Source organism: Eschrichtius robustus, chromosome 10 (assembly GCF_028021215.1).
Source record: "Eschrichtius robustus isolate mEscRob2 chromosome 10, mEscRob2.pri, whole genome shotgun sequence".
NCBI lineage: Eukaryota > Metazoa > Chordata > Mammalia > Artiodactyla > Eschrichtiidae > Eschrichtius > Eschrichtius robustus.
The window spans coordinates 95,340,446-95,354,738 of record NC_090833.1 but is presented as its reverse complement, the minus strand read 5'-3'; the positions used below and the strand labels follow the sequence as shown (position 1 = coordinate 95,354,738).

Genomic DNA, 14,293 nt, shown 5'->3' with positions numbered 1-14,293 from the left:
TCACTGCAGGGCTTTCCATATGGCCCCAAGCATGAACAACAGCAGGGGCCAGCTCTGTGGAGGCACAAAGGCTGTGCCAGGCCCAGGTGAGCCTGCAGCTTGCAGAGTCTGGTGTGGAAACAGGGTCTGAGGACGAGCGGACATGGGCTCAGGAAGAGGTGTGAGTCTCTGGATCTCGACGATCCAGTCGGTGAAGTAGGTGACGTTGGTGAAGATGCTGGGGTAAATGGGATGACGGCAGTCAAAGCCCCAGCTGGACAGCCCCATCAGAACCCAGGCACTGGCGAAGTCACAGACGAGGGGCCCCCCGGAATCGCCCTAGGAAAGAGATGGGAGTTCATGTGGGTGACTGAGCCAGGTCTGAGAAGACCAGGTAGCAAGGTGGGGCTTATGAGTCTCTGCCATCCAGGCTCACTCAGGTGCACCTCTGTGAAAGTCCCAACACCAGCGTCCCACTGCCGAGCAGCCCTATTAGGCCATGCAGGCAGGCAGTGGAATCGTGCTATAGGAAGTTCCTGATTGACCCTCAGGACAATCATTGATCTAAACCTATCAACATATGGACCTCTGTGCCCAGCGAGGTCCTGGTGGTCCAGGACGGGCACTATCCAAGGCTGAGAAGGGACAGCTGCACCATAGGGCCCAAGAGAGCTGCTCTGTGAGTAAAGCCTGGCCAGCTAAAGCTGCGTCAGTCCCCAGCTCTTGCAATACCCTGAACTGCAGCAGCATGTGCCCACGTGGGTCCTCCTCCGTTTTCATTCATTTAGTTAGACCTTTAATTTTTCTCTCAACTTCTTGGTTGAACATTTTCAGAAAATGCCCATACCCAGGCGTGGTGGAGGCAGCCTGTTTTGCTTGGGGAGAAGATGGGGGTCCCCAGAAAGCTGCTGAAGTCCTAAAATGCTGTCAGGGCAGGACAATCTGCTTGGAAATCCCCTCACTCATCAGCCAAAGCGAAGGTCCCATCCTTGGGCGTGGGGGTGGAGGAGCAGGGGCCATAGCCATGCTTGCTGCTCCTCCACTCACCTGTCCAACACGCACATCAAGCATCCAGGGCAGCCTCCGCCTTTGGGCACAGCGGTGAAATGACAAGGCTCCTCTTTTGCGGTGCTTTTGTAAATAAGCCAATTAGCCTGCCATTGTCAGATGTGACATGTGGAAACAAGCCATGGAAGGGACAGGACAGGAAGGGAAGGGCACTTCATAGGGTGGAGGCACAAAGCTTTCCTGTGCTGAGACTCCAGGCAAGAAACAACCTAACTTTCTGATGCAGGAGAAGGGGGAGCAGTAAGTGCAGACAAGGAGAGGAGGGTTGAGCCAGGTGGGGGGGAGGAAGAGCAGTGATGTGTGCAGAGCAAGGGGGATAGATGGGACATGGGGTCACAGGGCCTTATGGTGGGGAGTTAGAATTGACCCCCATGGAGAACTGTCTAGGTTATGTCTAGCACCTGGATCACTCTGGTGCTGTGTGGAGAATGAACCAGTTGGGAGGTAGCTACAGGAGGGAAGGTGAGAGATTACTGATGGGGAGGGGCCACGGCAGTAAGAAACAGTCAGATTTGGGGCAATATGTTGAAGGAGGCAACAGGACCTTTCAAATCTGAGCCTTTCTCACCAACCAGGGAGGAACTGCAGAGGGGAAGCAGCAGGCTGAGCACGGAGCCCTGGGGTCTCCAGCATTTAGAGGTGTGAGGGGAGGGGACCAGGTGCACAGCAGAGTAGCTGGCTAGTCCTGGTGCCCAGGAAATGGGAGTGAGACTTGCTGAAGTGCTGAGTGAGAGGAGGACTCAGGTCCACAGGTGGCTCTGGCAAGAACAGGCTCTTGGGGATGTTGGTCATGTGGCTCTGGTGACACATTGGCGACACTCCTGGGTGGAATGGGTTAGATTCAGTGCTGCTGTGAGTCTTTTGGGGAAGGAAAGCAGAGAAACTGGGCAATTGCAGGAGGGAGAGTGCTGTTGCACGTTTACACAGGAGCCAGGAAAGAGGGAGACAGAAGACATGGAACAGGAGAGCCTTTGGGCACCCAGAGCTCCAGGACAGACTGGCTGGGATGGGCCATGAGGCTCAGGAGAGATGGAAGATGCTAGGGTGGGGCTGGCAAGATGAATGGGCTCTAGGCTGATTGATTGCTTTGGCGTTCTCAGTGAAATGAGAAGATCTCCAGCTGAGGAGGGGGTGGGGGAAGTGGCGGCTTGAAGGAGAGAGAAGGGTACATGGTGTAGCTGGCCAAAACTAACCCTCAAAGATGCCCATCCTCATCACTGGACCCTTTGGCTATGTTACCTTACGTGGCAAAAGGGACTCTGCAGCTGTGATGGAGTTGAGCATCTTGAAATAGGAAGACTATCCTGGATTATCTGGGTGGACCCAATGTAATCAGAAAGATTCTCATGAGGAAAGAGGGAGGCAGGAGGTCAGAGTCAGAGGAGGAGATGTGATGACAGAAGCAGAGGTAGGAGCAATGTGCTTTGGGGACAGAGGAAGGGGCCATGAGCCAAGGAATGCTGGCGGCCTCGAAAAAGCTAGCAAAAGCAAGAAAACATTCTCCCCTAGAGTCTCCAGAAGGAACCAGCCTGGCCAACACCTTGACTTTAGACTTTTGACCTCCAGAAATGTAAGAGAATAAAGTTCTGTTGTTTTAGCCACCCACTTTGAGGTGATTTGTCACCGCAGACCCAAGAGAGTCATACACGGGGTCTTCTTGGAGATTGGGAATGTGCCATCGTCACCTCAGCTCTTCCCCTCTGTGCTCCCTAGCTGGGGTGCCCTTGGCCCTCCCCACAGTGTACCCACCCCAAGCTGTTCAAGGCCAGGGGAAGGCCTGGTCCCTGTCCACTCCAGGCCTCAGGGATTCATGCAGATGAGCCATGTGGTTGTCTATATCATGATGGATTCTGGGCCAGTCCGAGGGAGATGGGAAGGGCTCCAATAGCCTCCTAGCCCCTGGGGAGTTCTCAGAAGGCAGAGGAAGGCCCAACACTAATGTATCCCACGCAAAGTGAGCTGCACTTTGCACTACTGAAGACACGCAGCAAACAGTGTGTGTGTGTGTGTGTGTTGGGCAGGGCCAGAGCAATGAATTCTACCTTGGGTGAGAGGACAGGTCTAAGACAGGCCCAGAAGAACAGGTACAATCCAGATAGAGGGAGGCAGACCAGGCCAGGAGATTGAAAGCCAGCAGGTGTTAAGCACCTACTGAATGCCAGGCACAGTACTGAATCTTCTATAAGGACCTTATTAAGTGGAGGCCGTTAGCAACCCCATTTCATGGGTTATCGAAGGTCATAATCACTAAATTACAGACTGAAGACTGGACCCAGGTCTGTCCTGCCCCACAGTCTGAGCACTGAGTGCTCCTGGGGTCTGTCTCTCCTCAGACTTGTTTCTGGGTGTCCTGTGCTGGGGGAGGGCACTTCAGTGAGAGAAGACAGCCCCAGTTGGAGGCTGGGGACCAGAGCAGGCATGTGACAGAAGATGAATCTAGATGGAACCTCTCAGACAGGCTGTGGTGACTGAAAGGCTAAGGGGGGCAGGAGGGGCCATGTGCTGGGGCTCCTGGGTGTCCAGCTCAATGGTGTCCTCAGCCTGGGGAGAAACGAGAGGGGGTGGGGTCAAGAGGCAGAATGGATGTCCAGCAGGCAAGCAGGCAAAGGGCTCCGGCCCTGAACTCCATGGCCATGACCTCTCCAGGCTGGAAGGGAGGTCTACGGTGACAGCCAGATGGGGACTCGGGGGACTCAGCCCTTTATTTCACCTGCAGGTACAGCTGACTCTGTGAGAACAACGGCCCAAGCCAGACAGCCATGTGTTGTGCACTGGGAACCAAGAAAGCTGGGTCTACCTCCTACCAGGAGGGCAGGTGGCCAAGCTTCTTCCCTCTGGCTCAGCAGCTCCACTGGGCTGCCGTGAAAACAGCTGTCCGTGAGGCCTTCTCAAGGACCAGGCGCATCCCATCCCTCCTGTGTGCATTTCCTGGGGTGCCAAAGCATATTACCACAAACTGGGTCACTATAAAAACAACAGAAATTTCTCTTCTCACAGTTCTGGAAACCAGAAGCCTGAAATCAAGTACCTCTCTGTCTATCCCTCAGCCCACTCTAAATTCAAAATGGTTTCATCTCGAGATTCTTAGCTAATCACACCTGCAAAGACCTATTTCCAAATCAGGTCACTTTCTGAGATCCCAAATGGTTACAAATGTAGGGGACACTATCCAACCCACTACACCATCCTTTCGACAATCCCATGAAGGAGGCCTCAGAATCCTACAGTATAAAGGAGGACATGGGCTCAGAAAGTGAAAAGACCTTCAGGGCAGAGCAGTGTCTCTAACTCCAGAACCCTAATACTCTCCCCTCCACTCCACAATGCCATCTATGCAAGAGCTCCGCACATGATGCCAGCTTGGGAGGCTGGGCCCTGAGGCGGATATGGTGGAGGTCAGGTTAGGCTTGGAGTCAGAATACGGGGGACCAGGTTGTGCTGCCTTATTTTAGGGTAGCGACTTTCCCTCTCCGGACCTGTTTGCCCACCTCTAAAATTGGGCATTACAGAGAGAGGAAAGAAATGTTTACAATTCAAATATCCAACAGTGGACTCATACCTGTAATATGTAAAAGTACACAAAGAGCCCCTAAAGGAAAAGAAGACAACCCAACAGAAAAGTGAGAGGGGGGAAAATCTGGAAGGGAAACTTTAGAGAAGACATCCAATGACAATAAACATATGAAAGTACATTTAACTTGTCATCAGGGACATGCAAACCACCATAAGCTATCAAAAGGAGAAAAGATGGAAAGTGCAAAGTGTTGGCGAGGACATAAACTCTCATCCAGGACTTCCCTGGTGATCCAGTGGTAAAAAATCTGCCTTCTAATGCAGGGGACGCGGGTTCAATCCCTGGTTGAGGAACTAAGATCCCAAATGCTGCGGGGGCAACTAAGCCAGCGTGCTGCAACTAATGAGCTCGTGCGCCTCAAGAGAACCTGCATGCCACAACTACAGAGCCCATGCACTCCGGAGCCCCACGCACTCCGGAGCCCCACGCACAACAGCTAGAGAGAGAAAACCCACACACGACAACTAGAGAGAAGCCTGAGAACCACAACCAGAGAGAAACCGGAGGAGACCGCGCACCGTAACGAAAGATCCCGCATGCCTCAGCAAAGATCCCTTGTGGTGCAACTAAGACACGACACAGCCAAAAAAAATAAGGAAAATAAATAAATAAAATAAATAAATATTAAACTCTCATCCACTGCTGGAATGAGTGGAAATGGTGCAACCACTTTGGAGATGTTGTTAGGAAATATCTGCCAAAGCTGAATATACACATACCTTTTAATTCAACAATTCTACTCAAGGGTTTCTGTGAAATAGAAGATAAAATATTTGGAAGTGAAATGAAATGAAAAACTTGGAAACCTCTAAAATACCCATCAAGAGTAGAACTGATCATAGAATTCAATTCACACAATAGAGTCCTGTAGAGCAATGAGACTCAACAAACTATAACTACATTTAACAGTTTGGATGAATCTCACAAATATAAAGACACGAAAGATTGACAACTGGAAATAAATTCTATTTATGGAATATTCAGAATCTAATCTAAGTTGTCAAAAGTGAAGATGGTGGTTTCTGTTGGGTGTTGGTGATAGGAAGGAGGTGTGAGTGGGACCTCTGGGGTATTGGTCATCTGTTGCGTAACTATGTGAAAGTTCATCCAACTTATGAAAACAGCATGAATAGATTCTTTTGTATGTATGTTATACTTAAATAAAAACTTTAAGGTATGCCTCATAAAAAGATGCTGTTTGAGGGTGCTGCCAGTAGATGCCCTTATGTGCAAGGGGCTTAGGAAGGGGCTATCCTGGGGGACACTGCCAAGGAATTGAGCCCAGGAAGACATGTGGAGGGAGGAAATGGGAAGTCCCAGGGGTCTCCACAAAGACAGTAGAGGCAACACAGCCCCTCCCCTAGGGAAACTGAGGCCCTGAGAACAGGCAAGGGAAGAACAGAAATGACCTTACTCACTTGGCAGATGGCCTTTCCTGTCGAGAAGTCCCCAGCACACAGCATGTCCTCATGCACGGAGAAGTTCTTGCCTTTTCTAAGTCCGTAAAATATATTACAAAACTTGTTCTCAGTGAAGCCCACCTTACCCTCCTGGAGATGGAAGGGTTCGGGCAGAGGCGCTGCGAGGATAAGGAGGAAATCAGTGAAGGGTGCTGTGGCTTAGCTACAGGCTACTCTGCCTTACTGTTCACCACTTCAACATGGACTTTTCTCAGCACAGTTGAGCCTTCAGCACTGTTTCAGTCTTCTACCTATGCCTAGTAAGCCCTCCCCCTTTTCTCAAACTTTTCCAAACTCATCCTATTCCCTCCACCTCCCTCATAGCAATAGACCACACCTCTCCTATTCTACAAAGGAAAAAGGCAAATCCCACCAACACATGCCACTCAGTGGTGCTTAGCAACCATTCACCAACCTACCTACCCTTTCACAGACCATCCCATCCGCTCTCCATTTGTCTATCATTAACCTTTCCATCCATCCACCAATTCCTCTGTCCATCTACCTATCTTTCCTCTTTCCTCATGTCCCATTCATCCCCTCACACTTCCATCCATTTGCCCATTTACCCATCTTTTGATCCGTCTCCACTCACTCCAACTATCTCTGCCTACCATCCTTTCACCCACCCACCCATCTTTCCTTCCACCCACTCATCCTCCCACCTACCCTTCACCCATCCACCCTCTCATCCAATCACTCATTTACTCCTCTGTCCTTGTGTTCAGTATCTTTTAGACACTAATGATACACAGGAACATTCTTAGTTGGGGGAGACAGGGATACTGAGCAGGGCCCTGAGGGGCTCCTGGGCACAAAGGCTTTCTGTGTCCCCCATTTCTTTGATTACAGGAAATAGACTTCATTCAGCCTCCATGACCTTCTCTGAGTTCCAACGGGCAGATTCAAGCAGGTGTTAATCAGGGAAGGGAGGGGATGCGAGACCAGTGAGAAACAGTCAAGAGAAACACAGTGCAGCCTTGGGGCAAGGTCCTGGCTCCCCAACAATGGATATACAAAACAATTTCTTAGAGCTGTTTTGCAGATACTGAAACCCCCTCCAGGTGGGAGAAGTTAATGATTAACAATGGTATGCTGCCCACAAGCATGTAGAGCCCAGACCAGTTGGAACCTGAAGGTTGATGATGCTGACTCTTACTTACCTCACCCCCACCTCATCAGCAGGACGTCCAAGAGCTGATCATGCCCTCTTTGAACCATTACTATGAAACTTCTCACTATCCTCTCCAAGTAGAGACACAGTTTTTCGAGGCAGGAGCCCACTGTGTCCCCGTTTGCCTGGCAAAGTAATAAAGCTATCCTTTTCTACTTCACCCAAAACTCTGTCTCCAAGATTCTATTTAGCACTGGTGTACAGAGAAGCTGAGCGTTTTGTATCAACAGGGTAAATGAAGTAAATAAGTAGAATTGTTTTAGATCTAATAAGTGGTGTAAAGGAAATAAAACAGGGGCATATGCTATTAGAGGTTGCCTGTTTTAGCTCATATGATCAAGTAAAACTCCTCAGAGGAGCAGCTGAGTTGTACATGTAAAGAAGTGAGTCATGCCAAGGTTAGCAGGGCGAGCAAGTGAGGCCAGGGAGGCAGCCAAGGTGAAGGCCCTGAGGTGGCGATGGCCTTGGCGTTTTCAAGCAGGAAGGAGGCCTGCTGGCTGGGATGGTGTGGGTGAGGGATGTAGTAGGAGATGAGCAGAGAGGAATTGGGGCCAACATTACACAGGGCCTGAGAGCCAAGGCAGGGAGTTACGACTTTTTTCTAGGTATAAATGAGAAGGCACTGAGGGTAATGAGCAGGGAACTGGCATGACTCCTGCTTTAAAGAAAACACTCAGACAGCTATGTGGAGACTAAAGTATAGCACACAGGGTGGGATCTCAGAGACCAGTCTGGAGGTACAGGCAAGCAATTATGGTGTATAGGACCAGGGTGGCAGCAGTGGGGTACCTACAAGGTGCCTGGCCCTGCTCGGGCCACAGGCTGGGATATTAAAACAAGAAAGACAGGGTTTCTGTCCTCAAGGAGGAACAGTCTGTGTGTGTGTGTGTGTGTGTGTGTGTGTGTGTGTGTGTGTGTGTGTGTGTGTGTGAGAAATGTGGTGTATGTGTGGTGTGTATGTGTTGTGTATGTGGTGTGAGAATGCTGGGAACCTGGTTGTTTGTCCTATGATTAGGGAGTGTTCATGACATACTAGTAGGCAAGGGCCAGGGATGCTGGCACTTCCCACCCAATGAAGACAGGGTCTGTTCAAAATGCCTGTAGCACCTCTGTTGAGAAACACGGTACCAAATTATGACCCTACAAATAATTAAAATATATATTCTTTTTCCCCTTAATTTTGCACCATAAGCATTTCCCCCAACCATAAATACGCCTTTCTTTAATAAAGACTCTGGCTCATAAGTCTTTGCCTACATTTCTCCTCTTTCAATCTTAAAAAACATAATTTTTTTCCTGCGTTATGCAGTGCACCTAACAAGCTTACAAAGTAGATAGCTGAGCTGCGTTGGGAGAAGAGCAAAGTGAGGTTCAGAGAGTGAAACACTCTTAAGTCATAATCATTCTAACTTCATCAGGCAGGCTCAGAGGTCAGAAGTCGTACATGTGTTTTCCTTCCACTTTTCCCAAGCTCCTCTTATGGCAATGGGAAATCAGGGTGTTTGTTTGTCAGTGGCCTGCAATGGACCAGGCCCCAAGCATGACCTTTGAGTTGAATCAAGTCATCTCAGATCCATGGTTGATTAAAACCTTGGAATCCAGAACCAGAAAGACTTCAAGAACCCAGAATCTTGATTCCAAAAGTCAAAGATTCCCAGACTTTCAGTGTAAACCTTTGCACTTAGGGAACACTGAAGCTTTACAATCACACACTTTCAGAACTAGAACTAGAATGGTCCACTCCTCTAGAAATGACGCTTAGTGGGCCAAGGTCCAGTGCCTCTTTGCTTGGGGACCCCTCAGGAGGAGCCACACCTCCCTTCTTCCCTCCTTTGTCCTTCTCCCCTTCCTCCTCCCCACCCTCATCTGCCCTCAACCCGACTCTCCTACACCCTCTCACTTTCCTCGTTGAGCATCCCCCAGCCAGTTATCCAGCAGGATGAGTTACTGGGTAGCTGCATGCCAGGGACTGGGAGGCAGGCGGGGATGATGTAGGAGGTGAAATTCACAGGAAAGAGCAGCTGCAACATGGCTATGTCACTCCCGAAGGGATGTAACTTCTCAAAGTCTGGGTGCATGATAATCCGGCTCAGTGACATCTCTCGGGTGTGCTGGGTGTGCTGGTGCATCTGGGTGCTTCCTAACAGAACCCGGTAGTTCTCCGGGGCGTGAGATTTTCTGGAGGAAGAAGGGCACATTGTCACCATCATCTCTGCGTGTGGGCTAGCTCTTTCCCTGCATCCTCATCTAACTGCCCACAGGCCTCTACCCCACATGATGCTAGACAGCTTTTATCTCCCCATTTCTAGCGTTCAGGAGTCCTTCTTTCTTGGGGCTAATTGCTATTCTACTTACAACCTCAGACACACGGCTTCTCCATCACACACTAGAATCAGAGGAGCATTGAATCCTTGTGCTGGAAAGATCCTTGGTGGCGTATCAAATGAAGGTCTTTGATTGTACACAGGAGGAGTTCTGGCTCAATCCCAGCTCTAACTTTACCCTTCCCAAGACTCCCTACAGTCCACCTTCTGGCCCCACACTCTTCCTGACCTCTCCTTTCTTTAAACACCTTCCTGCCCAAGGGCTGCTTCTCCACTTAGTTATAAGGACTCACAAAAGATTTGTCAAATAAATGAGCAAATGAGTGCAGGAAACAGAACCTTGCCTTGTTCCCTGAACTCAGGTGCTGAGACTTCCCACCTCCCTGACTGTTTGCACGGCTCATCCACCTGGAGACCCACTCATGCTCCCCTTGCCCAAACCCTTCCCCTCCAGCAAGCCCCTCGCTCGGCATAGCCCTTCTCCGGAACCCCCAGCCCATGCATCTGCCCTTCTCACCCATGTTGGGCCTTCTCTTGTGACAGGATGGAGACAGGGTGAGGTGGGGACTTGCCACCCCTGATGTCACAGAGGGGCTTGCGTGGATCGTCGTATGGAGTAGGCGCCAATAGGACTCTAAGCTCCGAAAGTTCCAGCTCCCAGACCTGGGCTGTGATGCCCCAGCTCCCTGGGGACCCCTCCTCATCTGTTCAGACCCAGGCACTGAGCCAGGCCCAGGACGGCCAGGGGAATTAGACTCCTGAGCAGCCATGTCACTCTCCCAGGGAGCCCCAATTCCCACCTATGCAGCCTGGCACCATGGCTCCCCACAACGCACGCCAGCGGCCATGACTACTCCTGGGCACACAGTTGTGCAGGAGTAATAAGAAGAATTGCCCAGCTGCTGGCCAGACATGCGGTCCCAGGTCCCTGCCTAGACTCTGACACCTGGAAATGTGGGGACATTAAGAAGAAGCTGTGATCTGAGATTGGTCCACACTGCATGGCAGCCAGGATGGACACTGCCACTCTCCTGAGGCACATCTGTGTTGAAGCACAGGCACGGGGGCTGATGGCAGAGCATGAGGCGGATCTGAGCAGGTGAGCAAGGAGGACAGTCCAGGTGGAGGGTACACAGGCCAAAGGCAGGAATGACATGCATCTGAAGGCCACAGACTGCCCCAGAGAAAAGCCCAGAGGAGCTGACGTGGGATGCCCATCACCCCTCTTCTCCTCTTCCCCCATATCCCCCTCCCCTGCCAGTGCCTGTGCTGGCACCCTGGAAGGAGGACTGACTTCAGAAAGCAGTGGGCAGTGGAAACGACCCAGTGAGAGTTAATGAGGACAGCTCCACAGACGTGTGAGCCCTGGTACTGCAAGCTGGCCTGCCATGGCCACTGGCCAGCCACCACGTCCTGGCCACCGTAGATCTTCCCCATCACCTTGGGTTTCCCGCACACTGTGGAGACTCCCCTGCCACCTACGATAGAGACACTAGTAGTACCCCAAATGCCACTACCAGGAAGGCCCTGTCCACTTCATAGATGCGAAAACCAAGGCCAAGCGTCCAGTGGCCTAGCCAAAATGACAGCGCTACCTGGACTCTACTTTCACTGGCTGCCCCTGAGAATTGGACAGAGCAAGCCCTGTGGGGATGAGGACCCAGAGGTCTGGTGGGATGGGGCAAGGGGGGACCTAAGGTAGCCACAGCAGCTCACAGCAGCATCTGCAGGGAGAAGGACATCCCCGAGTGGGGCTGCCAAGGGCTGGGCACGTCACAGACCTTATTTCCCTCAACTAGCACACCTCAATGCCTACTCTTGTAGATCAAAGAACTAAAGGTCTCAGAAGTTACCAACATTACTTGCTCAAGATCATGGCTTCTAAGGGCCTGTGCCTCCTCCATGTCACCCCGGTGTCTTAGGGAGGGAGATTTGCAGTCTGTGGTGCTGTGTGAGCTGGGGAAAGTCATTCCCCCTCTCTGACTCAGGATTCTACATTTCTAAAAGAAGAGGGAGTGGGCTAATGAAGACAGCCCTGGCTCTAGGACTCACACCTGGGAGGGCAGGGGGTGTGCCCAGGCCCCCTGAGAGCGGGCATCTTGGTCTAGGGCCTGCGCTCCCAGGGCCTCACGGAGCGGAATGAGACCCGCGGCCCTGGACTCAGGGCCACTCGTTCATCAGTCCTGGTGCTTTCCTCCACCCAGCCACCCAGCCTCAGGGTCAGACCCTGCTATGTCCCCACTTCCACAGTCCCACAGAGGTCCCACAGTCCCACAGAGGCACTTCCCACCCAGAGGCTCCACAGTGGGGAGTCGGTGACCCGCCTGTGTTGAGGGGGTCTCTGGGCTGCCTGGTTGCTGGCCAGGGCAGAGAAAAGATGAAATTCAGTGACTCAGGGCACCCAGGCCCTGGTCACAGCCGGCCCCCTCAGGCCCTGCAGTTTAGGCCGTTTCAGCCCTCAACAGAGGCCCCAACGCACCTGTGGCTCCCGGGGCCAACCGCTGCGCTTCCGGAGTCGGAGCGCTGCCCTCCACCGCTCCGCCCGCACCTGGAGCCCAGCCGGGGGCGGCCGTGGCCGTGGCCGTGGCCGTGGCCGGGGACCCTCGCAGCTCCAGGGTGGCCACGGGCAGCAGCAGCAGCCAGAGAAGGGCCACAGGCTGGCCTCGGCCTTGGGCGATCCACGCCTCCGTGCCCATTGCCAGGGTTGCTGACTCCCGCCTGACCCCACCCTGGCCCTGCCTGACCTTGCCCTGACCCCGCCTCAGCCCAGCCCTCAGCCCACCCTGACCTTCTTCATAACCTTTTAAACAACTCTACTAAGATATAATTTATATACCATGAAGTTCACTTATTATTATACAAGGGACAATTCAATGATTTTCTGTACATTTTTTAAAATTTATTTATTTATTTATATTTAAATAAACTTTTTGTTTTAGATTTATGAAAAAGTTGCAAAGACAGTACAAGGAGTTCCAAGGTCCCCCTCACCCACTTTCCCCTAATATTAAGATCTTATATTACTATGGCACATTTATCACAACTAGTGAGCCAATATTGAGGCATTAATATTAACTGAGGTCCATTCTTTCTCTTTTTAAATTTTTTTAAGCTTAAGGTGTATAGCATAATGATTTGACTTCCATGCATCATGAAATGATCATCAGAATAAATTTAGTGAACATCCATCATCCCACATAGATACAAAATTAAAGAAATGGAAAAAAAAATTTTTCCTTGTGATGAGAACTCTTAGGATTTACTCTATCAACTGTCATGTATAACATACGGCAGTGTTAATTATATTTATCATGTTGTCCATTACATCCCTAGTACTTATTTATCGCATAACTGGGAGTTTGTACCTTTGACTGCAGCTAACCAGTTCTCCCTCCCCCAATCTCCGGCCTCTGGTAACCACAAATCCGATCTCCTTTCCTATGAATTTGTTTGTTTTTGAAGTATAATTGATGTACAATGAAATGCTATGTTAGTTCCTGTTACACAACATAGTGATTGGTTATTTCTGTACATTTCAAAATGATAAGTATAGTTATGATATGTCACCATACAAATATATCACATAATTATTGACTATATTCCCCACAGTGTACATTTCATACTCATTTATTTTGCAGCTGAAATTTTGTACCTCTTCATCTCCCTCACCTATTGCTTTCTTTCCCCCAACACTCTCCCGTCTGGCAAGCACCTGTTTGTTCTCTGTATCTATAACTCTGTCTCTGTTTTGTTAGGTTTCTTCATTTGTTTTATTTTTTAGATTGCATATATAAGTGTAATCATGCAGTACTTGCCTTTGTCTGACTTACTTCACTTAACATAATACCCTCATGGTCCATCCATGTTGTTGCAAACGGCAAGATCCCGTTCTTTATCAGATATGTGATTTGCAAGATTTTCTCCAAGTCTGTAGCTTGTTTATTCATTCTTTCAACAGTGGTGCTCAAAGAGCAAAAGTTTTTAATTTTGATGAAGTCTAATTTACTAATCTTTTCTTGTATGGATCATGTTTTTGATGTTATATCTAATAGATCATGAAGAGTTTCTTCTATGTTTTCTTTGAGAAATTTTAGGGGTTGTTTCTTACATGTGGATCTGTGATCAAGTTTTAGTTCATTTTTGTCTAGTGTGATGTAAGTTTCTGTTTCTTTGCTTTGGGTTTTTCCTGTGGATATCCATTTATCCCTGCACCTTTCCTTGGTTAAAAAAAGAAAGGTTAGTCTTTCTTGTATTGAATTGTCTTGGGACCTCTGTTGAAAATCAATTCATAATAAAAATTGTTTTATTTCTGGACTCTTAATTCTGTGCCATTGAACTGTATTCCTTTCCTTGTGCCTGAAACCCACTGTCTAGATTAACACGTATTATAGTAGAATTTGACGTCAGGTGGTGAAAGTTCTCCAGCTTTATTCTTTTGCCAAACTGTTTAGGCTATTCTGCATCTTTTGCATTTCCGTATGAATTTTAGGATCAGCTGTCAAATTCTACACAAAAAGAGCCTGCTAGAATATTCACAGGGACTGCATTGAATTTATAGATCAATTTGAGGAGAATTGCTTTCTTTTTTTTACTTAAAAATTTATTTATTTATTTATTTATCCATTTTTGGTTGCTTTGTGTCTTCGTTGCTGCGTGTGGGCTTTCTCTAGTTGTGGTGAGTGGGGGCTACTCTTGGTTGCAACGTGCAGGCTTC

The 14,293-nt window shown here is 49.6% G+C and overlaps 1 protein-coding gene across 1 annotated transcript in view; it reads right to left on the bottom strand.

Moving 5' to 3' along the window:
• The window catches only part of LOC137770993 (putative serine protease 47), a 49,320-nt gene continuing 35,027 nt past the window's right edge, over positions 1–14,293 (bottom strand). Inside the window, exons 3-7 of the mRNA XM_068554019.1 lie at positions 12,059–12,392; positions 10,874–11,057; positions 9,156–9,433; positions 6,040–6,200; positions 1–318 (exon numbers count right to left, since the gene is read on the bottom strand). Of these exons, the coding sequence (XP_068410120.1) occupies positions 1–318; positions 6,040–6,200; positions 9,156–9,433; positions 10,874–11,057; positions 12,059–12,392 (1,275 nt within the window). The remainder of the gene's footprint in view (positions 319–6,039; positions 6,201–9,155; positions 9,434–10,873; positions 11,058–12,058; positions 12,393–14,293) is intronic.